This window comes from Copadichromis virginalis, linkage group LG3 (assembly GCF_057382275.1).
Source record: "Copadichromis virginalis isolate Kocher_CV1m ecotype Utaka linkage group LG3, C_Virginalis_male_GT1.1, whole genome shotgun sequence".
NCBI classification, from domain to species: Eukaryota; Metazoa; Chordata; class Actinopteri; order Cichliformes; family Cichlidae; genus Copadichromis; species Copadichromis virginalis.
In genome coordinates, this window is record NC_140620.1 from 37,659,213 (window position 1) to 37,686,722 (window position 27,510).

The 27,510-nt window shown below is 39.6% G+C and overlaps 1 protein-coding gene across 2 annotated transcripts; it reads right to left on the reverse strand.

The window, feature by feature from the left end:
- Positions 1-953: 953 nt before the first annotated feature.
- Positions 954-26,470, reverse strand: kcnj10a (potassium inwardly rectifying channel subfamily J member 10a). 2 transcript variants are annotated; one of them, XM_085450946.1, is made up of 6 exons: positions 26,187-26,470; positions 16,136-16,525; positions 11,854-12,065; positions 10,553-10,684; positions 10,023-10,200; positions 954-5,194 (listed from the first exon to the last, which is right to left on the reverse strand). In XM_085450946.1, the coding sequence occupies exons 2-6, from the start codon at positions 16,515-16,517 to the stop codon at positions 4,785-4,787; spliced, it is 1,314 nt and encodes a 437-aa protein (XP_085307072.1). In that variant the 5' UTR covers positions 16,518-16,525; positions 26,187-26,470; the 3' UTR covers positions 954-4,784. The 2 variants fall into 2 exon arrangements, with proteins under 2 accessions (XP_085307072.1, XP_085307073.1); XM_085450947.1 differs by lacking the exon at positions 26,187-26,470 and adding an exon at positions 25,890-26,171.
- Positions 26,471-27,510: the final 1,040 nt, after the last annotated feature.

A 27,510-nucleotide genomic window follows, 5' to 3' on the forward strand; every position in this document is an offset into this window, starting at 1 on the left:
AAAATAAAGCTACCGCAAATGTACAACTCTACATCCGGTCTTAAAACAGGAAGTCAGCATTTTCTCGTGCACAGGGTCTATTGGTTTTGAAAAAACCCTTTCAGACTCCTAATTACCTCTTGGTAGGTTAAAACAGCTCCACACGCCAGGTGACTGGTCAGTCATGAAAATAACAGCGTGCTGCTTGTCTACAGACTAAAATGTCCACTTGATAGCATTAGCTGGTCTTTCTACAAACTCACACACACAGTGGACACCACACCTACCCGCCAAATCCCACCCTTCTACCTGAAAGTCTCACCAGATTAGCAAGCGCCACCAGAGCTTTAGAACATGCCAAATAAAATAAATGAAATAATAAAATGTAAATAAGTAGGCTGAGTCTAAGCAACACACATTATACATATACATATTTATATTCCGAAACTCTTCCAAACTCTTCCACTTAAAGTGTAAAAAATACAACTAGATAATAAGATGGAAGTCAAAGTCTAGCAAAAGCTGATTGTTAGCAAACATAAAATTAATATTTGAATTGACTGATCAGCTAAATTTAGCAGTAATATTGTATTTGTGGTAAAGCAGTTTATAGCATCATGATTATTATTAGTTTTGCACTTTTGGATAGTTTTGTGAAATATGAATTTGGTCCAAATTTATACCCCGTTTTGTGCACAGACACAGAAGTAATGGCCCTATTATTCATTAATGGAATATGAGCTATTGGTGCTTTTAGCTAATTCAGATTTCAGAACTTTATTTGCGGTGTGATCAGGATGGTTGGAGGCTGAATATTCATCATAAGCTGTTATAAAAGCACCAAGTATGACTTAAGTCATCAGATTATTTTTTAAGTGTTTGTTTCATAATTCTGACGGTATCTGCAGATATTTCAAAGACGAATACTTTATCACACACACACACACACACACACACAATCAGAGACTTGTGGATGTTGTAAATAAAACATTTATTATTTAAAGACACACTTGAAAGTGTATTAGCAGTTAGACCAATGAGCTTCCAGAATTACAAGCGAACCATATACATATACAGCTTATACAGGAAGCCTTTAATCAGAGACTCGTACTTAAGTGTTTTTACTTATTCTGAATATTTTTCATGTTCTTCACCAGCGAAGGAATCCATATTAGTATTTTATCTCTGCTGGTCATTTAATGTGGGGGAGAAAATACAAAATAAAGGAACTTTTTGCTATAACTATCTTTTTGCATGTATTCTTTATAAAACTGGGTTCCTGAAAAAGTAAATAAAATATTTGAACTTATTGTGTCAAAGTCAGCGAGTCCCCGTAAACTTTTATCATAACTCTGTTAATCTGCCACAATAACACAAAGCTTTACACAAGATGTCAAAGACATACAGAAACAAGAAATATAGATAAAATATTTATACATACTGTACATAAGTGTACAGAAGCCAAGAAAGGCTGTGATGCTGTGAATTTTTTAATGCTGTTATTTTAGAATAACTTGAATAACTCACTTGTCTGTATCAGAAAGAATTGCCACAACATTTGTAAACCAATTGTAAAGCGCTTATAAAGAATAATTTCCGCTCGTAGGAATGAGTAATGATAAAAGAGTGGAAAACACAAGCCGCTGTTTGTCTGATGTTCCTGTTGCACCACAAAGCCGCAAAAATGATTCACCATAGGGGTGAAAATAACACCTCTGCTTATCTGAGTGCAAGGATAAACACACAATTTTACTTTCTGTTTTGATGAGATGGAAAACTAGGGTTGACAGAATAAACCCATTCATGTGTCTTAATTCAATTTATTTTATGATTAGTCGCCTTTATGGATTAACGATACATGAAAAGTGGCGTCATGATTCCTGATAGAAAACCAAGAGGAAAATAGATCTTTACAGAAATAATAACGCATTATCAACAATTTACACTCCTCTGTATTTTAATAAGCATATTCAAAACAGCCAAAAGAAATGTCCTCCTGTAGTTTGCTTGAAGCTCATGTTGTCTAATAAGCAAAGAGTAAACAACCTTTTTTTTCTTGGTATAAAAAATAGTCATTACCACAAGAAAACGACCTTTGTTATCTCAGGCTAACTTGTTATCATGACATAACAGCATTAAAAGATTATTTTAAAAGCACAGTGATTCAAGACTTCTGTGGGACTACGCAAAGCATACTGTAAAGAATATTTAAAACAGTTCACATTTAACATCCGCATTCAACATCCACACACAGAAAGTATTATCACACTCACTCGATAACAGTTTGAAGGTGTAAAAAAACTCGCTCGCACTCAAAACTCCACATGGTTTAAATCATATTAATACAGTGCATTAAGTATTAGAGTTAGTTCAGTTACTCTGTCTGTATAAAATGCCACCTTTTGTTTATGTTAAAATGCTTTTAGTAACATTACTAAACATATATGTACTCCAACGAACACAATGAGACGTCTGGATAAAAGAGCTCATTTTTCACGTAGTGATGTTGGTACTGCCCTTTAAAATCCCTCATTAAAATACTACAGTTCCAGTTCTCGTTACCTGTTGCAGGTATTTATTTATTTTTACAAAAAAGCAAAACCAGTACTGTGAATCAACACATCCAACCTTCAGCTTCACTGCAAAACTACTCTCAAGCCAGAATTGCCTCAGCATTTTTCTTCTTAGATAAAATGTTTTTAAAAATCCTAAATAATCCTTAACTTTGATGATTTTTGTTACAGATTGATTTTTTATCTGCTGCCCTGAGGACTGTGCTACAAAGTAAGATTTCATCTTATCCAGGTTAATCTTGGGTTTTCTGTACGATGTAGGTGGTTCATTTCTTACATGAAAATCCAGTGTTTTTAGTTTTTTCAATAACGCAGTAATTTAATGCATTACTGTAATCCAATAATTGCATTACAGTTAACATTTGTTGTATGTATATTTATGTTGTTGCTTTCATTGCAAAAGTAAGGGAGGTGGATCCAAAGAAAAAACATGGAACAAAAGTTTTGTCTTCTTCTTACACACATGTGCTATAATCAGCTGATTTCAGTTTGTGTGCTGGAGGAAGAAAAAAAAGTGATGGTAAAGTGCAAACAGCTTCTGGGAAAGAAACGGCTGCATTATGTTACTAACACAACTTCAGCTCTTTACAACCATCTGCACAGGCAGCATGCTAACACTAAGCTAGCCAAGAGCCAGAGTGATGATAAAGCAGAGTGAAGCTAACCCCAGCCCAGCAGCCAGACCCTGAACTTTAACAGATAACAAACTGCTGAGAAGTAAGACTGAAGCCTCTGTTTCTACCTGTTCATGTTTCTAAAGTAGAATCACTGTGGCGACGACTTTGAAGTCTCTGGTTTTCATCTTTCATCTGCTTTGTTTTCATAAGTAAAAACGAAATAAATGATCGTGTGTGTGTGTCCTCATTGGGATATTGATTTGTGTTGATGTGTGGGACTGTAGACTCAGATTTATATTCTTAAATGGTAATTATGGGACACTGCTTTTCAGGTCATTTCATGGAGTAACAATAAGTAATCTCAGCAGTATAATGAATAACTTTCAACCTGATATCACACCAAAGCTTTGCCAGCAAATTTATTATCTCCCTCTGCTAGTAATGCAACCTTTGCATGCATGTCCATTTACTGCTTCGGAAAAGGAAAAGCATGAAATTGACACTTTGACCAACGTGTCTATTGCATGCTTTACTGTGATATTCTGTTTGGCAATTAAGTAATGTACTGAATTACTTTTAAGAAAAGTAATGAGTAATGCATGACTTCTTTTTAGTGTCCGGTGCTGCAAACCTAATTCGCTGACCAATCAGTTCTCCAGAAAATAGCGTCACCATTCCTGGAAGATTCCGCAGACAGTAGAAAGATTCTGCTCAGACAGTAGGAGGGTCTAAAGGTTTTTTTTATACTGTCTAAAATCTCTTTTTTCCCTGATGAGCATCATTCTCCTGTGTCTTAATGACAGAGCTTTGATATTGATAAGTCTTTTAATTCACAGAGTTGGCCTTTTCTGCTGGCTTTCTTTCCTGGATTCAAATAGGCTAAACTTTATTAATATATCATCTCTTCTTTTCCAGTCTTACTGACCAAAGCACTCACATGCATTCATACATACATACATGCATTTTAATATTAAACCACTGTTCAGGACCCTCCCACCCCCAACACACACACACACGCACACACACACACACACACTGACACTGCTGATTTCTCTGCAGCAGCTGTGTTACATTCAGCCTGTATTATTGTTGCCTTTCAAATGGACATGTAGGAGAAACCCTGGGTTAATTTAGCAAGTTGATAACCAGCTTCATGTGACCACTTGACTGCCATTATTAGGGTAAGTGAATGTAGACAATGGAAAGATGCTGAGGGTATATTGAACTTGCTTTAAAGTTCATGGCTCATCTCGTTCAATTTTCTCTAAAAAATACGGTGTAGACACTAATTTGTTGACATCATTGAAAATACAAAATCTTTTAGCATGCTGTCGATTTGTATAAGTCAGGTTTGTAACTTGATATTCGAACTCTGAAAGGCTGTAAACATCTTCTTTGTTTGTTCTGGTATACAGCCTTGTGGTTAAAGAGTGTGTCTGGTTTTCATGCGCAGTCTTAACACCCAGGTGTTCAGTTTCCTGCCACGTACTTTAGAATAACTCATGCATTGGCAGTTTAGGCTTCTTCATGAGAATGTGGTCGCTTCTTCTTTGTTCCTATCTTTGCCTGATCTTGGTTTCACATCAACTTTCAGAACCTCTTCTTTCACTCCCTTTCACACATTACTAATTCGAACACTCAGTGGGCTGCTGTCCCGAATACGCCCTCTCTGGCGGCCCTTCTCCTCCCCCTTGTAGCTCTCCTCCAGTCTCATCTTTTCCAAGTCCGTTCCGTCTTCCTTGCCCTTACGTTGACGGGACCCCTGCGACTGCACGTCTGGTGGCAGGCCCTGCTTGAAAAGGGGTGGAGTTTTGGTTTTTGCCACTTTGTCAAAAAAGGCAAAATCAGCCACGTATTTTCCTGACGTGGACAGGGAGACGACAGGGGGGAACTCGTAGCCCCAGAGGATCTCGTCGGGAAGGTAGGATGTTCGAACCTGGCATGTGGCGGAGGTTGGCTCGACCGTGGCACTCATGATCACCAACAGCTCAAAGTCAGCCAGTTCTGGGTCTGTCCAGCCACCACCTAGAACCAGAAGAGTATCGAGGTGACTGGTTTCTGATGCTTTAGCCCATTAATAAAAAAACATACAATTTGATACAGAAACACATAATTCTTCTGTTAATGCATAAAAGTTTTTATATGATGCAGCACTGATTACAAGTCACATATGTATGAAAGGAAGAGGCAGGAGAGAAAACAGTTGTTGAGATATAAATGTGAAAAGTGGTCTAGACCAGTTTCTCTCACATGTCAAAGTGGGTAAAAAGGTTTGCTTGAATAATTTGCATTCATATGTAGGTTGGTTATTGTTGCTGTTGCATATTGACTTATGTGTTTGTCTATGAAAACAGGTAAAAAAAAAAAACCTTTTCATTTCCAGAGTTATTGTTATCTTCATGTAGCCACACAAAGCGTAGTGCAAACCCGCCTTATATATAAAAAAAAAAAAATATTCTGGCTTTTCTTACAAATCTGCCTCCATCATGAGGCAACAGGCCTTCCTCCATATGAGGAAATGTAAACTACAATAAAAACCACTGTAGAATCTTGTGAGTTGGTGTGAAAAGCAGAAACACTAAACACTAACTCAGAGCACAGTTTATTTAAACTCATGTCCACAGACATGCAGTCTTGGGAAGTGGAAAAAAACTCCACTCATCTACGCCCAGCAAAGTACAATACATTTGTAACCTAAGCACAAACACTGCAGATTGTGTCTTATATACTTGAACTTGCTAACACACAATACAAACGCCTTCTGTTGAGAGTGCTTGAAGAAATTAACACTCATTCGGAAGTGCCTTTAGCACTACTTAGAACAAAGGGCAAAGCTGCAGCCTCTTGCGGTGGAAAATGAGTGTTACAAACACACACACCCACACACACACACACACACACACACACAAACATGCACAGAACTGCTTCACAGACTTAAATATACAGAACTTAAGGAAAAATTATCAGCAAAAACTTTTAGCACATTTTCACAAACAGTGACTGTTCACTGAAAACTCACCACTTATGACTTTCCATTGTCAAAAGCACTCAACACAGTCTCTTACACACACAAATAATGAAATAACTCATTTCTGAAATGTCAGTAAGCCTGCAGAGTAAGCACTGCTGCATAGTCACAGACAGGTGGAACGTACTTTAGAAGCACACACAAAATATACTTTATACTCATCATCGGTGCACGACCTCAGCACCCAAACAAGCAAACACCTGCATCAACAGGCCTCACTCAGAATACACTCACTCATCTGTGTAAACATGTCTTCCCCTCACCCAGACCCACAATCACTCCCACCACGGCAACAACACCACATTTCGCAACCACTGATACACACGGGATTCTCTCTGTTGGCCTTTTTACAGGCGGAGCAAAGGCCTCATCTGCATGTAGTGATCTTTCAAGCACGCCTCTAGATATCTGCACTGTTTGCATTTCAGCTGAGAGGCCTGCTCACCACAAGATATGCATTTTTTTTCTGAGTACAGTTCCCTCTCAGTAATTTGATGTATTATTGTGAGGTAAGATATTTAAGAAAGTGTAAGAATTGTTGAGATCCTTGTTCATCATTTCCAAGTCCTTCTGACTTTTAGATGCATGGTTAAATTATCAATGCTGCAGTTGTGTCAGTGAGGTGGACGGGGAACACAGTCGAGAGGATGGCAGTCACATTGTGCAAGTATTTCATTATTTACCTGGGAACTCAACACTATGAAGCACCTGCACCTCTGCATAGCACTGATGACGAGAGCTGTGGAGGAGGAGAACGATGTAGTGCTACATTTCTGAAGCCCTCACTGTTAGCTTTTAGCTAACGTCTCACTGTGAGCAAAACCAAGAAGCTTCTTCCAATTAAAGGATGGAGGCGGGGCTACCAAGGCGGGGCTACCAATATCAACTCGACTCAAATGTATTCTTTTGAAAATACAGTTTATAGTATAAAACTTTATGCCCCCATGACAATTTCTAAATCTGTCACTCTAAGGAGTTACTTCTCTCATTATGTAATGCTGTAATATAACAGATTACTTTTTTTTAGTAGCTGTAATTTTGTGGTGTAACCAGTTTCTTATAAAAGTATGTCTTTCGCAGCTGACGAGCACTTTAAAGTTTCACAATCCCCAAGATTATTGTAAGCAAAGACTTTCACTACACAATTCAGTGCAAGCCTTTTTTTAGTTTCTGTGCATGGAGTTTTCAGTGATGACGTGGTTAAGGTGTGCTTCTCTGTCTCAGCAGTTGGAGAGCCAGAGCATTCTGCCCTGCTGCTCCAACTGTGGAGAAACAGTTTTTTTTTTGCACTTGAAGCCAAATTCCCATAGATCCCATAAGGAGGCATTCACTGCTGAACTTCCATAAGTGTTCTGTGTCCATGAAGTATGCATGAGAGGTATTCATGCATGCATTCACAATCGTTAGAAGCAGTTGTATACTTTCTGTACGTCAGTGTGTAAAGGGTTAACAACTGAAAAACAGATCAGTGACGTGAAATATGACAGTTTTTCCATTACTAAGAAAAACTCAAAACAAGTTAAATATTGAACTGAAAGATAAAATGTTTTCGGGGTGTTTTATTACTCATGCAGGAGGTTACATCAGTGTGTAGATGATATGACACACAATGATACAGATCTGGAGTCTTTAAGATGGATTTAGTGCTTGTACTGCTGTAGGCTTCGTGGTCATGAAAGCTTGCTTCAATAAGTTTTTCTTGCAAATGCAAATTATTTTTTAGTTTAGAGGAAGTGAAAATGAAACATAATTACAGTAGAAATATTTTAGAAACTTGTCAAAAGCTTGTTTAAAATTAAACCTTATGGAGTATATACAAATAACAAACTGAGTCCGCATTTTCAATACCCACATTTGAGCCGGCACACTTATGAGAAGTCAGGAAATTAGTCGAGCACAATATTCAACAACTAGAACCAATTTTTCTGTTCAGGAATGGAAGTAAATAACTTTAACTAGGTTTCTTAATCCAAAATAGTGATGTGCTTTACTATTCTTTCTGCTTTTTTGTAGAACAGTCCATTTGAAAATTCATACATAACAGTAATAATTTTAGCATTAAAAATATGATTTTAATTAAAGAGATTTCACCAACAGGTGGATTAACCATTATAGAAACAAAAACAATTAATAATATTAATATTTGTTTACATATACATGTATATATGTATATATAGAGTCATTTTTAGTACGATTCCATCAGGCCTGAGTTCCTGTAAATGGATCTGTGCAGGCTTCGTGTCAGCACTCCAGACTGTACAGTATTGTGCTCTAATGAGGGGTGTCTCTGGCAATCTCTCTCACACACATTCCAGCCAGAGAAATCTTCTCTCATAGAGCCAAACAAGCCAAACACTGGACACCGAGAGGCAGCCAAGCACGCAGCACATGATCGTAAATACCAACACACCTACATGCACATTGAGTATGTATGTGCATACAGTAAAACTTCTGTCAATGATATACATTTCATACAAAGCAAATGTAAATAAACAACCCATTTCATACAATATGATATCTTTATTTTTTGTCATTAAGTGGTTGCTGAGAATAAGACTGAGAAATGAGAAATAACACAACGGTTGTCACATTCTAAGACTTGTCAACACTTAATGTTAATATTGAGAGAATCATTTTAGACAACAGGATTAACAGATGTGTGTTTTGAATTGAAAATATTCCGATGCGTATTTCAGTTTCTTTTCTCCATGAACTGAAAGAAACAAATTGCTTAATGCAGAAGACTCAGATGCTTCTGTCTGCTAATGTCCCTATAAAATATATTTTCTTGAAATTAAAAGTTTGTTTCATGCATTTAGACATACATTTTGGCAAGAAAAGGCCATCTGCAAAAAAAAATTACAAAAGAAATAAAAATCTGTGTTTACCCAGTACGAACACCTTTCTCTGTGTTCTGCAGCACATCCACATCTTTTGCATGGTACTCGTATTTTTTTCTGTTTACATGTAACATGTTACAGTTCATCAGAATCGCACTGCACTATTCAACATGCTATAAATTTCATACAGTACAGCATCAAGCAGATAAGCTTTTACCCTAATAAAAGACGTGTCCACCATATAAAAAGCCTCAGGATCTGAAAAATGGTGCCAGTTGGAAAAAGCCCTAAACCTGCATTCTTACAAAAGTCCAGCTGCATAGAAGTCTTTGGAAAATAAAGCAACTGCTGACTTTACTTATTTATTTATTGCTGTGTTCATTGTTCTGCTGAATTTATTTATTTGTTGTCAATCTAGTTTAAAATCATCTGAATACAACAATGATGTCAATTTTGTTAATTATGATCCCATGTAGAGTGAAACTATTAGCTGAAACAGAGTATTTCTTAAGCGATGACTCTCTGTGATTTACCCAGGAGTTTCCCAGTAGTTGATCGGATCAGCTCCATGCTTGGTTAATTTTCAGTTTTAACAAAAGACACATGGAAGAGCGGGGTTTTTCAACTTAATCGTTTAAATAAGTAATAAGTTTTTGTTACAGTTTTTTTTTCACTAACCAAAAAAAGTACCTTTGGCTTATTGTCACACTGAATAATAAAAGTGTCTTTCTAAGTAAGCCATGGCTTTGTGAGCTACGGTGATGACTAAGAGCCAAACTGAGGCTTTAAAACAGTCAACCATAAACTAATTGATGAGGTCACGGTGCCCACTTTCATTAGTATTTACAGTACATGGATCCCTATTTAATGTACAGTGGTCATATGATGTGTAAAGGAATCATAGCTGTAAACTGACAAACGACAATTATCTGTTGACTTATTCATCACATCCTTCCACATCATTCTGACTCGAGCTGGGATTTACCTTTTGCTGCCCAGGCTCTGAGGGGGCTGTTGTCATCAATGATGTGGTAGAAAGTGAGAGGGATGATGAGGAAGGGGCTTTCGCTGGACGTGTCCACCTGGAAAGGCACATTTCTCTGGTCCAGCCGCACCGTCTCCCCCTCCTTTGTCAGGGACGTCTGAAGCAACTTCCCCGTCACCTGGGAGCCAAGATGCAGTGAGTAAATGTAGCCATGAGGTTGGAGAAGGCATCCTGTAACCAGAAGGCCCCAGGTTTAATACCTGCACTGGCCATCATCTCCATGTCCTTAAGCAAGGCACTGATGCGTATCATTCGCTTTATTTGTCACCAGCAAGCTTTTCCTCAGCAAAGCAAATATTCAGATAACAGGAAAACGTTTTATAGACATGAAGCGACTCATAATGAAAAACACACTTTCCAGGAACTAAACATAAATAGTAACTCCAAACAGTTACAGGAAGAAGGCTTTCATATATTACAAAAGGATATTTTAAGCAGCAATAATCAGTTTGTAGGTGCTGCTGCATTACCTGGCAACCTAACAGCAGGCTTTTACGCATGTTGGCCACTCGAATCATGAGGCACGGCCGTCCCTCGTGATTCGACACGACAGCGTGTTGGCTGAACTTCACCGTCTCTCCTCTCTTTTTGGGACGAGCAACCTGGAAGGCGAGAAAAGCAAAGTCGAAGCTGTTGTCGATATTCGGCAACCATTTATCAGGCTTCTTATTTCAGTTTTTGAAACAAAATAACCCGAACATGTTGAAAAAGAAAACATTGAAGGAGGAAATTACAAGATCATGTTGACAAGACAGACTGTTGAATTTTTAGACCACACGCAGGAGGAAGCAGCTGCGAGAAACCTCATTATGATAGATATGAGTGCTGATATACTGTAATACCAACACGCAGCGTGACATTTCTTGATAAGGATACTGATTGCTGTAATGATACTGTGAAGAAAACATATGAGGGCAAAAGATAGAGGTACGTGTAGCAACCCCCTCAGCTGACGGGAAAATGTGTCAAAAGATACTTAAAAGGAACAGTGATAACAATGTAACCCACATGTTTTAAAAATACATGTTTAAGATGCTGAACAAAGAATCCAACATTGAAGGCAGACAACAAGAAGAAATGGTTTGTATTTACAGTGGTTCCTCGCTATAACACAGTTCACCTTTTGCGGCCTCACTGTTTCGGGGATTTTTTTTTTTTGGTGCAATTTTGCATGCTTTTTTATTTATTTATTTTTTTAAATAAAACAAAATTGCGTCCTGATTGGCTGTAGACCAGCCAATCATGACTGGTCTCATGCCGTGTCTCCTGTACAGTCCAGAATGCGTTCAGCATTCTGAAGTGCTGCACTTTACGTTTGTAAGTTTTCTCCCCAACAAACACAACAATGTCAACCAAACGTTTTGCACCGTCAAAGGTAACCATGGGTGCCTTTGGTTTCATTCTATAATACTGGGTTTATTTTTCTACGAAGGTTTGAACTTTGAGAGTGTTTAAACAAGAGAGAAAAGCGTGAAAATGTTCATGCCTGTCTGAAAAAAAGTGTATAAAGTGTGTAGTGAGGGGTTTTACAGCCTGAAAACATCTATAATAATTGTAAGAAATAAAGTTGGCTACTTTGCGGATTTCACCTATCGGGGTTATTTTTAGAACGTAACTCCTGTGATAAACGAGGGGCCACTGTATGCACATACATAATCCTATGAACACAAAAGGACAAGATGCAGTTATTTTGACTTAATTTGTTCTCTTTCACAACTTTTCTGATGATCAAATTTGGCATTTCTAAAATTTCTTCTAAACTTAAAACTACCTTTGCGAGGAAGGTGCCGGTGATGAAGATCTCCATCACCATCGTGACGACCAGCTGGAAGATGAGAAGGACAATCGCTACAGGACACTCCTCTGTGATGCACCTGAAGCCGAAGCCAATCGTGGTTTGGGATTCCAGAGAGAAGAGGAAGGCCCCTGTCAGGGTCTTCACCTCCATTACACACGGCGTGTGGTTGGAGGGGGGGTCAAACTCTGTGAGAATGTAGGCAGAAAGAAAGATCTGCAAATCACTTACAGGATAACTACATTGTTCCTTTTCTCAGCCTTCACTGTCCTGCCTTTGTCATGCTTTCTTCATTGTTTACTCATTTACAGAAAGGTGTGACCGTACTGCAAAGGCAGTAATGTAAAGGATTATAACATTTTAAAAACTATAAAATGTAACAATTCACAAAATATAGAATATCTGAAGTGATTTGTCCAATAGCAAAACGATGTTCTGCTGAGTGCTGTACTTTGGAATGTACTACTTATCTAAATACTGATGCAGTTTCTGTTGTTGTTGTTTTTGTGATTCAAGAGATTCAAGATTCTTTATTTGTCACATGCATGGTTATACAGGTATAACACGCAGTGAAATGTGACCTGATACACTCCTCGACTGTGCAACGAAAAAGAGAGAGACAGAACTTTATATACAGTGAATGAGTATATACAAAGAGGACATGTGTGGTTCTCGTTACAACACAAAATAAACAGAAAACGCCTTGAAACACATGAGAAAGAGACCAAATGTTGGCTTGGTCTTCAAACTTGTTTCAAGCTGTTGGGTTCTTACCATAACAAGCGACGGGTAAAGGATACAGTGACATCCCTGCAAACCTGCACCAGAAACTGAAGAGAACCCTCAAACAAAATATGTGGGAATGCCCTAATAAGATCTGCTTGATTAACACTCTTAATTTCTTTTTTCAACTCATGTCAGTTAAACACTTCATTATAGTATAATATTGACCATGTGTGAAATCTTAGTTTAGGTTTTACTGCTATGTGGTCAAAAGCCTGAGAATTAAACTGCAAATTGCAATGTTGGCTACAGATGCAAAGTCTGTGTTTTCCCTCATTTCATTACAATCCACCTGATAGTCACTGATCTATTACACTTAAAATTAAAAATGTCAACATCATGGTGGCACGGGAGAAAAATGAAAGGGATTACCAGATGTTTATTTCATGGAAATCTATCGAATAGTAACTAACTAAGCCCTCGGGGCTAGAGACCTCTTAGCAATGATCTGACAACCACTCACGAGGGAAAAATGTGTCTTGTCAATCAGTTGCAAGTGGTTGCTAGAGGTTGCTGGCTAACGCTGAGTGAGCAAAGCTCATTCTTTCCTTGTCATTCCTTCGGTCAGTGGCAGATTGACACAGTAACTCACAGTTTGCATGAAAGGTCCGCACATGTCTGCAGACACTAATCAGTCTACTCTCTGTGCAGCATTGAAATGTAAAAACTGTGAGACACAAACTAGAAAGGGTGAACACTTATCTTCAGAGTAAAAGATGTGCTTTACTGCTGCAGTCATCACATTTCAAATAGCACAGCTTTAACTCTGCGGGTGAACTGTTTCCGTTTCTGGTTTGTGTTGCACTTTTCACAGTTTCACTACCAGTGTTATCAGCAACTTGCACAAGTTTGCAGTCACGTCAGCGTCTGTCACGCAGGTTCTGAGTGCAGCACTGTCAGCAACCTCTAAAATTAACTCATCAAAATACGCAATTTAGTGACCGGGGGTTGCTGGGTTGATTGGTTTCTGATTGGTTTCTATGATCAGTTTCTATGCTTGCGTGAATGTGGCTTTAGCAACTGATTGGACTGCTACCAGCCTCGAAAAACCACTGTTCGGTTAATGCAAATTTTTCCCTTGGAACTGGTGGCATCAACATAGTTGGTAACCAGTCTCTAGGTCTGTGTGACTAAGACTTTAATGAAATTGCCAACTACTACTACTGCAACACTACTGCTGATGAAATGTTGTATGCAGTGGTTAAATAATTATTTGATCACCCACTGAATTTGTAAATTTGTTCACTTTCAAAGAAATGAAAAGTCTCTAATTTTATGGTGGATGCATTTTATAGGAGAGAGACAGAAATTACCTAAAAGTTAAGAATTGATTTGCATGCAACTGAATGAAATAAGTAGTGGATCCCAATCGAAACGTGACTTGGTAAACGTACTTGGTGGGGAATCCCTTGTTGGCAAGTAGAGCACTAAGACATTTCTTGTAGTTGGTTACAAGGTTTGCGCAAATCTCAGGGGTTTTTTGCCCATTTCTATTCAGAGAAACTCTCTAAATCCTTTAGCGTATCTCAGCTGCCGCTTGAAGGAAAGCATCTGTGTGTGTCCAAGTAAACTTTTTCTCACAGGTTGACGTTCTTACACAGGAACCAGCAGAGCATTTTCAAATGCACTGCTGACCTCGGAGGAAAAGCAGCGTTGTGGAATTGACACACTCTTCACTAGTCGGGACAGTTACAAAGCTTTCCTCGTTATGAATGAGCGATACTTTTTTATTAAACATTTGAACATGATTCAACACAAACTCTCGTAGAGGAGATAAAGTCAGAGAGATACATGTTTTGAAACGACAAGGATCAGGTGCATCTAGTACACCTAGAGCGGCCGCTAAAAAACGATATACAAGCAGAGCTCAGCAGTCAGCGCAACAAATTCTGGATCCATGCCGTGTCTGATGTGAAACCACCTTCATGCTGCATAGTGTGACTCATTGCAGTGGTCCCGGTTCAACACTGATTTTGTGTTAAAGTAATACTAAAGTAATAATGGTATTTCTGACCACTGGTATACCACAACTGTATCCTTTCAACAGCTACCAAAAGTTAAAGGACCTAGCTTGTATGAGCCTTATGGAATATTTATATAAAGATCCTCCAGCTTCAAACTGTATTACCCTTCAAGGACCTGCAGCTCAGTAAAGCATCGCTCCGACAGCCAAACCAATCTGTTCTCTGATTGGATAGTTCAATTTGTGATTGACATGACATTGACCTATCAGCTGAAAGGAAGAAAAATAGGGTCAAAATTCGTACTTGTAACTTGAAACTTGAGTGCAGAGTTTCACAGGGATTTTTTTTTGCTGTGTGCACACACAAATCTTTTTTTACACACACATTAATTCTTTTTACACATACAAATCCTGATTTACAAGTACAAAATATTTATGACCACAATTCAAGCCCATAGATTGAGGTCTGGAGACTGTCTAGGCCACTCCACGACTTTAATGTGCGTCTTCTTTAGCCAGTCTCTTATTGTGTTGGCAGTCTGCTTGTCATTGTTGTGCTAGAAGACCTGTCAACAACTCATCTTCAGTGTTCTGACTGAGGAAAGGAAGTGAAGTAGGTCCTCTAGGAAAAGCTTGACATTGGTGGTGGTGTTGTTTTCGCTTCCTCAATACACAGCATGTCACAGTAACTCAAGTTGCTATGAAACTGATGCCAAAGAGCTCGATTTTGGTTTCATCTGACCACAGAACTTTCTCCCAAGCCTGAATCCTTTAGATTTTTCCTTGAACCTTCTTGAACAGAGGAACGTCACTACAAGATTGCTATCCATTACAGCATTGTGTGTTACCAATCGTGTCCTTAATGACTAGACATGCCAGCCTGTTTGGCATTCCAGACCAAGGGCAATTGATGGTCATTTCTTCCATTTCTAAGTAATGAAACCAACAACTGTCACCTTCTCACCAAGTTTCTTGCTGATGGTCTTGTAGCCCATTCCAGCCTCACGCAAGTCTACAGTCTTATTCCCAATGTGCTTTGACTGGTTAGTGCTCCCCATGGTGATGGAGAGACAGGAATCAGAGAAATTTGTTTTGTGGACAGGTGTGCTTTATATACATAAGGAGTTGGATCGGGAATATCTTTGATTGGTTGATTCATTGATGGAAACCTGTGTGCCACATCAGCACACTGGCAGTCTTTGTGAGGCAGAATTTTACGTGGCTTGTAGTGAATCAAATACTTATTTCACACATCGATATGTAATCAGTTTCTAACTTTTATGTACTGTGATCTTCTGTCTCTGTCCATTAAAATGAAACTTATTATTTCCCCCATTGAGGCACTTTCCCTTTACGACATGAGTTATTCAGTATGACAGTTTGCTTCTTTTGAATTAATGATTTCGATTTTTGTGTCATTTAAAGGCCAATTAAAATCTTTTCTGCTTTTACTTTGTAGTTTTCTTTCCCCTCTCATTTGACTCTCCACTGTCGACCCTTCTTCATGCTTACCTAGTAGGTCTCCATGCACCATGGCCACCAGATACCAAAGTACTCCAAACACGAACCAGGTCCCCGCAAAGGTAGCCGAGAAGAGGAACAACTTGTAGCGCCATTGCATGTCCAGGAAAGTCGTCCAGAGGTCACGGAGGTACAGCGCCCCTCTTCCACTTACATGCTCAATGCGTACATTGCTCCGCCCATCTTTAGAAAGGACACGCCGCCGCCTTCGCAGAGCACTTGGACCTCCAGATGCAGCTCCTCCCACTCCTGCATGACCGCCAGTTCCATCTGTGGGGGTCAGCAGGGGCTTGGTGACGTCAGTCTGCGTCTGAGAATGGCAAACTTTCTGAGGGGAGGTGCCTTCAGAGGAAGGCGGTGTGGCTGAGGTCATGACCAAAGCTACATGGTATTGGAGAAAGAAAGAGGACACAGCAAGAGGTAAGGACACAAGGAAAGGTGTGCAAAAGAAGTATGAAGGAAAAGAAAGGAAAGGATAGTAAGGAATAAAGGGGAATTGGTTGGATGGGCAGTAAAATAAATTGAACAGCGGGTGTTTTAAAATGAAAGAGTGAAGGACGTAAGAAAAAGAGAATTCGATAAGCACGTGAAAAAGAAAGATGACAGAGTGGAACATTTAGGAGGAGAGGAGAAGAAGAAGACAGGCATTAAAGGCACATTTTCAGCTGGACAGTTGCTAGCTATCCACGGCGGTCCATTTAAGACCCCTTTATTCTTTCACTGAAGGCACAGCTGCCCTTTCACATTAAAAGCATGAAAGCACAGGCTCTTTCACATGTTGGTTGCACTAGACAGCTGCTGAATGCACCAGTGACCTTTTTTTATATAAAAGAAAAAGAGGTCTTTAAACTTGAGCCACGGATGTGAACACCCTGTTCAGTTTTTCTAAAAGCAGTTTTCACTCCTTCTTAATGTGTTTTTACTTTAAGACTGACATTAGTTGTGAAGCATTTGCAGCACATGACAAACTGCCCTCTTGCACATGTACTTTGTAAATAACACTAGGGTTTGAAGAGTAAAGCCAACACAGAAGGCCCAAAAACTGCAGTGTCTTGAATATTTTTAGTGAAATATTAGTAGCAAAACTGTTAATGCTGTGGTCACCAGCTAGGAGTTACCTCCACTGCTCTGAATGACTACCCCCCCCCCCCCCTCCCCCCAACCCCCTTTGTAGTGTTGGTGCTTTTTAGAGTAATTTTCAATCCAAAACTCTGATGAGTAATATGGGTTGCTGTGTGGTTGATTTTACTTTCCAACTTTCCAAGAAGTTCAATCTACAGTTTTACTAAATGAAAGTCTAGCATGCTATTGGTGAAGATCACTGTAAAGATAAAGCCGAGGTTTCAAAACTGGAGTTTCTGTTGGATGGTGTTACAGTGGCTAAATCTAGCTTTTTTAAATAGCCTGCTGTTATCAGTGCTACTAGTATTAGTGGCTAATTTAGGTGACAGGGATCTAGCGAGGGATGTGCAGTGGCGGTTTTTGATACGGGCGACATGGACGGTTGCCCAGGGCGGCATTGTGGTGGGGGCGGCATCACAAGCATCAGCAAAAAAGTTACTCCTACTCATGCTGCCCCGACATCAGGCCAGCGCATTTTGGGGATGGCATAGGCACAGATCGGTTTTCTATCTGCTTCCAAATAGAGCACATTTCCTTCATAATGTTGTAAATCCAAGCCCATTATGTATTCATGATTTGAATCCTGGGTTGTGCGAAATCGCAGAAATAGAGCCTAGACAAAGTGAATCTGTGAACTAAGGTGTAGGTTATGTTGTGGTGATCCTCGGGTTGGGGGATTTGTGTTCATACTGGAGTTCAAAATTAAGACCAATGGAAGATGGACAAGAAAAGTTCAAAGCCATCAGGTGCTCAGTTTAGGAAAAAGAGAAAAGAAGAGGAGGAGAAACGAGCAAAAGATACAGGTAAGCAGATGTGTCATTGGATAATGGCAGGTCATCCTGAAACAATCAGAATCAGAACACTTTATTAATCCCTAAGGAAATTATGTGGGTTACAGTTGCTTCAAGAAGAAATGGTAACAGTAACAGTAACAAACTAAACTCCAAACAATACATTATGTTACAGATTTTACACATTTAAGAAATAGCACTATTATATACAGATCACTCAATTATAAATATCAAGGATTAACAGAGGTGATTATAAATAAATATCAAGAAAAAGTGCTAGAGGGAGTGTTCGCCCAGGGCGCCAAACAGGCTAGGACCGCCACTGGCAGAGTGTGTAGTAGAAGCTAGGGAAGTGTAGCTGCTCTGGTATTAGCGAAAAAATAGAGGTTTGCATGTAAGTTAATGCTGCTTTAGCAGGTGATGAGCTGACTTGCTAGTCAGAGATGTTTAAATGTCTACCATAGAAAAATAAAAAGTAAACATAAGAAATAACTACAGTATATCAGTGGACAAAGTTACATGTATGCATTTTGTTGATATTTTTGCTCCTGTTTCAACACAATAATGATCTAATGCACAAATCCAGTTCCAAAAAAATGATTTTAAGAGTTTGGAAGACTCTGATGGGCTTGTAAGTAAATCCAACACCTTCTGGCGATGAACTGGAAAGCCAGCTGGAGGTCAGGTCTTTCTGATACTGCTGTGGAGGACTGACAACAAATCCCTGCAGCCAGGCTCCAAAATGTGATGAAAAGACTCACTCATCATAGCAGCATATTAAAGCCTATGGCTTAATATCCAAAGCTACAACTTCATCATTGAACTAGAGAGTTTGTCACATGCATGTGCGTGACTGGCAATACCCTGTTACGGTACAATAAGTGATGGTTTAAGTGGTTCTCATAGTGTCAATGGTATATTAACTAAAAGGCCTGCCACCCCACCTCTGGCTGCCATGGACACTTATTGTCACTTTATTGATTCCCTCCTGTGCTCTCAACAACCTCACCCTCATCTGGGCTGCACTCTTTCTTTCTACACATCCTTCTTTTTCCTTTCTTCCCTCTTCTTGCGCTCGCTGTTTACTAAACAGCCCTTTTGTCTCAAACTGCCTCTGCTTTCCGGAGCAAATATAACAAAACCATAAACAAAAACAACACAAACAAAGGCCTAAGGATCGAGGCAATCTGATACACACTGTCCTTTCCTGTCCTTCCTGACCCCTGTCTCCCCTCTCTCCATGCTCAGCTCACACTGAGTGAATGAATAGAGATCTGTGTTGAAGTCTGCACTGCTATGAATACTAAGATGTGGACGGGAGCAAGAGGGGAGGAAGGCATGGTCTGGGGCGGGCACATGTGATTGGCCTTGTCCATCTCCAGCTGAACTCTGAACCCTACAGAAAGCCTGCCTACACATACAGTAAATGCACACTTGTGCTTTGGATATATATTGAGCAGTTAGCGTTAGTAACACAACCCCAGCTGTTGTTCAAAGGAATGTGTGGTTTGCAAAAACAACACAGTCCAAAAAAAACATGCATCACCTAAAACTAATTTAAAGGATAAGGCCTTCTTTATTCCGTATATTCAATTTTACTGTCCTGAAATATCACAAAAATACTAGAATTTAGCAAGAAACTAGTCCCTGTCTTAGCAAGCCTGCTCGTTTCAACTGAGGACACTGTTTTAGCTGTTAAGTAAAAGGTTATTTTATTAACTTGGGGAAAAGACAACAAAGTGGCAACACAATATTGGCATATAGTAACCTTAAGCAGACACAGAACAGCATTATTGTTTCTTTTTTATCATGTTTAAGTTCACGTGGTAACTATAAGTCCAACATTCTGTCTTATTTTAGCTCATTTTACACGCCAACAGCTCAAAAGAGAAATATTTCTACTGTGCTCTCCAGTTATATTTGTCTGCCATTTATAATAAACAAATAAAGCAAAAAACACGTGAAATATGGGTAATTTAATTATAATAAAGAATCAGGATCTGTTTTTTAGGCTATTTTAAAACAGCCACGGGGCGATTGTGGCTCAAGAGTTGGGAGTTCATCTTGTAATCGGAAAGTTGCCGGTTCGAGCCCCTTTTCCAACAGTCTCAGTCATTGTGTCCTTGGGCAAGACACTTTACCCACTGCCTACTGGTGGTGGTCAGAGGGCCCGGAAAACACATCCATTTTTAAAATTACTACTTTAAGGGAAAAAAAGAAGGATATTTTGAGTATTATGGCAGCAACAAGTCTTAAAAACGTTAGGATAGAGGAAGGGACGTGTTTAACTGTGTCACATCCATTCTTCTTTCAACTGACACTTCTACTATGAAGACACACTGTTGTGCAGTTTGATTTGGTTTACAATGTTTTTGCTATCATTTACAAGGCTTTTGTTCAAATAGATCTCATCTGGATGGAAGCATGTGTCACTTTAAAACCTGCTACACCTTTCAGTATGATGGTGCCTATACAGATGTGCAAGTTGCAAATAGATACTAGTACACTGCCATACCAAACAATGCAGCACACAGAGTGCTGGTGATATGCTGGATCGTCACTCTTCTCTTTAGTATGGAGAATGTTGTCAATGATTTCCAAAAAGAAATTTTAAATTTCAGTTTATCTGACAACAGAAGAGTTTTCTACTTTGCCTCAGTCCATTTTTAAGATGGCACAGTGAACCGTGTTCACAGTCAGTGGTTTCTGGAAGTGTTTCTGAGTCCATGCAGGGATTTCCATCACAGAATCATTTGTTTTTAATGCAACATCCTGTATTAATTTCTGGCATCTGGCATTAAATTGAATCTTTTGACAATAATATGTACTGTAGTTGATTTGGTATTCATAAAATTGTAGTCTAGGGAACATTATCCTGAATTTGTTCTATAATGTGTAGATGCAGCTTTTGCAGATTGGTGAACCTCTGCCCATTTTTCACTTCTGAGAAACTCTGACTCTCCAAGATGCTCTTTTCACACCCACTCGTTTTGCAGACCTGTTGCCAGCCCAGTGTTCTACTGTGAATAAACTAGGGCATTATGAGATCTGCAAATCATTTAATTCTGTTCTTAGTTGCATTTTACACAGCATCCGAATCTTTTTACAATCACGTTTGTAAAATATTATTTCAAAGTTGTGCACTGTAGAAAAACCTATGGTAGTGCATTTGTTTGGGCACTATTTTCTTCTGTGGATGAATTCTTAATGTCAAGCATTGCTTTTACTTTGATTTTATAATTGCTGGACAACAGTTGAGATTTATTACAAAGATCTCCTCATGAGCGTTATTGATAAGAAAAACTTTAAATTTCAACAACACTTCCTCTGTCAGTATAGTCTTAGACATAAAGAAATTTATTGTTTGCTATTTTTAAGCATCCATAGATGGGCACTTCTCTATAAACAAATAATAAATAAAGACATACTAAAGCAAACTGTAATAAAAGCCAAAATGTCTGTTTACAATTTCATTTTCATCAAATGTCTCTTTAGAGGGTAAGAATACCAATGTTAGCTGAGCTAAAGCAAATATCCCTCCTGCTGACAGTAAGACTGATGGATTCCCACACTTTCAACATGACTTATTGGATGACCACTCAAGGTTAGGATCTCTTCCTCTGTGTCCTGCCCTTCAGCCCTCTCCTCCCCTCTGTCCTGTGTGCACAAGAATCCTTTGTTTTTGCGGAGATGAAAGGGACAAAAGCCACCATTGAAAAATACGACTGAGTGAGTGAACGAGAGAGCAAGTTAGACGGGGGGAAAGGAGAGGAGAACTGAGCACTGAAGTGTGTGTGTGTTGTGTGTCTTTGCGAATGTGTTTGATGGTGTGCGAGTATGCAGTGTTTGACACTGTGAGGGGGCCGAGATGGGGCGGGGTAAGAGAGAGAATAATTAGTTTTGAGGGGAGGATGGAGAGAAAGTTGGACATCTGATGACAAAAAGAGTGAAAGAGGAAGAGAGAGAGAGATATGGATGGTGGGGGGAAAAGAGGAAGGAATAAGATGGAGGGAAGGTGGAGGAAGCAGATCGCTGACAAAAGAGCGTCATTAGTATTCCAGAGGCGAGAGTAATCCCTTCTACTCAGGGCCTCCATCCAGGGTCCACAATCATAAAGAACCCACAGCAGCCAGTACGCTGCACTGAAAAGAGTCTATACAGCACAGCTTGAATGGCTGCGACCACTGGCCACACCACAGCGGCCTGTGCACTGGACTGAAAGGACAATCTAAGCATCAACAATGTGCCAAGAGGGCATCTGCTCAGGCCAAACAAGACAAACTTTCTGGACCTCACACTACCATGCAAATGAGCTGCTGTTGTCTCATGGCTGAAGTTCAGACACTAAAGCTTTTGCAGACTCGAGCTGTTCTTTGTATGTGAAAACTTTATTTAAACTATTGCAAAAGGCATATTTATAAAAGATGAATCTATTTAGAGGGTTTGGGAATAATTAGTGGGAACCTTGACTAAGTAGCACACATTAGTAAAGTTACAGTGTGTAACATATTTCACTGCTACATGTCAGTAGATTGCAGTCAACTGAAGTCTCCCAATTCAAGTGCATAATTCTAGCTATGGTTGCAGCTATGGGACGAACATGTTTTATTCAGCCAAGAGAGACAAAACTAGCATTAAATTGGGGCATGATTGAAATACCGCTTGCACTGTATTCCACCCCAGAGTTTTTCCCTAACTGTGGAAGGCTGTTGGGCCGCTGTTGACCTCAGCTGTCAATGCCAGGTGGGAAGCATCTGCCATTATTTACTTGTGAAGGGATGAGTTGATTAGTCAGTGAAACTCACTTCTGACCAATTACAAATGCTCTCATAGCTGGACTGGCCATCGGGCATACCGATTTGCCCGGTGGACCGATGGTGATTTTTCATTTTTATGGGTTTTGGGTTTTTTTAGTTTTTTTCCCGTAACGGTATAAACAATGAAAGGTGGTGGATTGGCCAGATGCTGGGAGATGTGTAAAAATAACTCAGTTGTTTGGTGGTGGCTATTGCGGAGCTTCCACAGATTCAGTAACATTAGCAAGTGGTGGAGGCCAGCAGATGCAACACGCTGGCAGGTGGATGACGGAAAGGCAGGAGGAGCAGAGACCCGAGGCGGTGAACTGAACTTCAGGTAAGAAGTTATGACCTGCAGTCTATCTGGGTCAGATATAAATCAGGTTTAGGTGTAGTTTATTTTCGTTATGCTGACTTTTTACAGTCAGTTACAATAACTCGTACTGCGTGCTAGCTAGCATGACGGAGTTTCTATACTGCTGGGCGGGTGCTATGATGTTATTGATGTTGAACTTGTTTTATCTTATTTTATTTATAAGGTTAGTTATTAGAGTTTCCAACCATCCCGTAAAAAACGGAATCGTCTCGTATTCAGAGAAAATATTACACGTTTCGTATTGAGGTGAAAAGGAGCACAGTTTGTCCCGGACTTCAGCTACAATGAAAAAGACACAAAGCTGGAGTTATTCTGTGTCTTTGCTGCACAGCTGCCTCTTCTTCTCTCATTCTCTCCCCCTCCCTCCCCTGTTTCTACTTCAATCATGAAACTGATCAATGATCAGCTGATCGGCTTTTCTCTCTTGTTTGTTTATCACTCACTTTGCGCCAGAAAGAAGAAACCGGCGGATGTCGTGCTAAACAACAGCAGCACCATGTCTCACCTCTAGTCTTCTCTGTCTTAATTTCAGGTTTTCACCATGTGTTGTAGATAGTTCAGGAGGTTAACTCGACCAAGCAGTCTACTTTCGGGTACTGTTTAGAGTACCAGAATAGGGAGGATGGTGTAGGTTTAAGTTTATTAGACTGATGCATATATACCAACAAGACAGTGTACATCACTGTGACAACAGCGTTTGTTTTCATTCAAAGGCTTTATGGTTTTTCCTATAATACCTGGTGGGCCGGTCTCTAGTCAAAATGCCCGGGCCGATTGTTTGTCCCAGTCCAGCCCTGGATGCTAAGATGAGTTGCTGAGTATGTGCTGAACTGTCGTAATTTTTACTGTTTTGTTTCCGCTGTTAGCTGTTGTTAGCCTTTATTAGCTCCGTTTGCCAGCGTTAGCTATCTTTGAAGTGAATGTACATTGTTGGACATGGATGCTTAGCAAATAAATTCTCATATGATTTGATAATGTAATCAAACACTTTATCAGAGGCAAAGTATGATTTTAAGGACACTTGAGCCTAGCATTCACTAACATAGCATTAGCTTGTAACCTGCTGTTGATGTTTAGCTGGCTTATTGGCAGCTGTCTGGAGACAGGAGGGTTGAATGTCTGATAATTATTATTTGTGACAATAAATAATTATTTGTGTCTTAGAGCCCTGACAAGTCAGGAGATCATGCTTGTGGTGAAGTGGAAGAGGGTGACATTTTATCAAGATGCTGGTGGTGTTGTCGCTTTCCTTCACATTTTATTTCTTTGGGGAAGGGGATTCTTTCTCTGATGATAATCCATAGATATGATCCATAATGTCATAAGTCTGAAGGTGCAGACATGAATAGATGTCCCTTCATGGCTCATAAACACCTTCAACTCATCTTCTCCTCTGCCTTTGGAGTTCTACATATCCTTTCTCCCTATTAACTAACCTATAAAATTACAGACTATACCTTTAAATGTATAATTTGCAACCAATTGCTTAATGTTTGATATGTGACATGCAGTTTGTTTACAAGTAAATAATATTATTATTCAGAATGTACTAAAGCTTGTGCATCTGAAGCTGCTGGAGTTCATTCAGTGCATGCACCTCCGGCAGTACATTTCCCCATTAAATGCAACTCCATATGAGTGTCATAATAAACTATAGACATCATTTTCTGCTATTTTAACTTGAACTTACATAATGTTCAGATTGTTTGTATTTCTACACCTATAAAATGTGATTTACATTTATTCACATTTTAAAAAAAGGAAGTAAACAGTGTCTACAGTGACCAGACGTATTTCTCAAAATAGCATCAGACTGTACCAGACTACATCTAAATCCACCATGAAACAATTCACTTTCACTTCCGTCTCCAAGAGTCAGTGACTGGAGAGTTACGACGCTGGCCCATATTAAACAATGGCGAGCGGCTGTTGGCCACAGGGGAATTACTCAGGAGTGACTTTTACCATCTTCTTCTAAGTCAGCAGTAGCCAAAGCTACTATAAATCTGATATAAATCTGATATAAATCTGAATGGCTGCTTCTGGGGATTTCTCAATGAGAAGAAGTGATTCATTTGACCAGATATTTCCAGCAAAGATTTTCTGTAGAGTAGTGAAACAGAACCACACCTGTTGTTTCCTCTGTGGTTTGTAGAGCTCTTTGTTAGTAATGTATGTCTGTGGTACAGTGCCAACAATCTTCGACTTCCGATACATCCAGCTCCAAAATTAAGTATTCGATGACTAAGTCAGGCTTGTTTTTTGGAAACTTTTGTAACTTCACAGCTACATGAACTCTGTGTCACAGTGCACAGATTTAGAAGTGGAAACTCGTCCATTGCTACACACCACTCATACCCCTCTGCACTGTAAACACAACACAGCCGCTGCAACAAAACTCAGCACCAGTTTCCCTCAAGCCTATAGAAAAAAGTTCAAAGACTAAACTGCAGGATTTCTCATGTTTATAATATAGCAAGAAAAAGTGACTATTCCAAGATTTAACATATGTCAGCTACATTAACCACAAATATCAAAACAATACAAAACTTAACCTTATAATCATGTCTTGGTGAGTGGAAACAGCTACAGAATATACATTTTAGAATAGTTTTTCAGATTGTTTATGCGCTTCCTTTAAGAATATTTGCATTTCTTACCTTTCCCTTGACTTTTCACTTTGCCCACAGCTTGGAAATTTTAAAAATGTACTTAATTTCACTTTCCACCAAACATGTGGGAAGAGGTGAAAGTTATCTGCCTTCCAAAACAGGTGTGAAATTTCAGGGTGCTGAACAAATAGCACTTGTTGACACGTTTCGCATGTTTCACCTCATCTCGTTGTTTTCCTAGTTTTCTTTCACAGTCCTCCTATGTTGCTGACATCCTATATTTCTAAAAAATAAATAAATACATTAAAAAAAGATTAAAAGAAAGAGAAAGAAAGAAAAACTCACTGAGAAAAACATGAAAGCCGTCAGAGGAGAGGAGAGGCCTGGATGAGGAGTCCCAGCGGTCAGTCAGTGTACCGCAGCAGCACGCTGGCACTGGCAGTACCGGTTCCGGCTCACTGTTGCTGGATCATTATGTAATCGGATGAGCACAGTCTGCCTCTCCTTGCATGTGAAGCCTTCTGTGTCCCCACAGGGACAAGTTAAAGAAGCTTGCGCTGTCCACTCCTCCAGGGTCCACCCAGCATGCCTCTCTATATAAACCCAAAACTATTCAGACGGACGCTGCTTCACAACATTTTTAATTCATTAATTCAACTCCCCTCCCAGCTTCTCCTCCTACCCTCCCTCTCACTGTCTCTCCCTGACTGTACGCTATAAATGGGACTCTTTGTTGCAAGGCCTCCTCCGCTGTTTCAGCCTTTGTCAACTTTCTCATGTAAATGTTCGATGGTCATAAGATACAAGCCTGGAAGTTGTCGCACTGAAACAGAGGTATTTACAAATCAAAGGCAAGAAAAGAAAAAAACGAAAAACTTGGCTTCTTGCAGTTTTGCGTTGGCCAGTGTGCGGTGAATGGATATTGTCGGTGCATCTCTGTGAGGCTGTGCCATGCCCGCCTGCAAAGAGGAGGACTTTGGTAGTGTAACGGCGAGTACGCACGGTCCTACTGTGAATGGATGGCACGAGATGGCCAGGAAGTAACTGCTATTACAGTCAAACTCTGGCCCTGTGGTAGATGGATGTCTAATGCTTCTCTTTGATGTAAGGGGAAATGTGCAGGAGTGTAAATTAGTATTACCGGTATGTAGGTCTACACTTTTTCTCACAGACCTTTCACTTGGGAAGATTGAACTCTGTGCTCCATTACATGTCTTTTGTCAACTTGTCTTCTTTTGAAGAATGAAAATTGACTGAAAAAAGTATATATTCTTATTATTATGAAGGAGATCTTATAAAGAAAGATAGAGGGTGCATCTGCAGGGCAGATCTGAATACTACTCTGTAGTATTTACCCGGCTGGTGTCACACGGACATCAATCTACAGGGTCCCTTCAACTTGCCAGCCAGTGTTGTAGCTGGCAAGGGGGGGCTGCATCTATAGGGGACCAGCTTGTATTGGAATGTTTACCTTTTAGGGGGATTTGATGAAGATTTAGGCCAAGTTCATTCTTGGCTTCTTGGGTGAGGAGCTACATCTGAAGTGAGAGATGCTGGAGAAGTTTTCATGTTTGGATCAAACATTTCTATCATTTAGAAATTGGGCTGTAGTTGCATCGTAAGGTTTTAAAAACTGAGCTTTAAAATGAATAGTGGTAATAAAAACCGG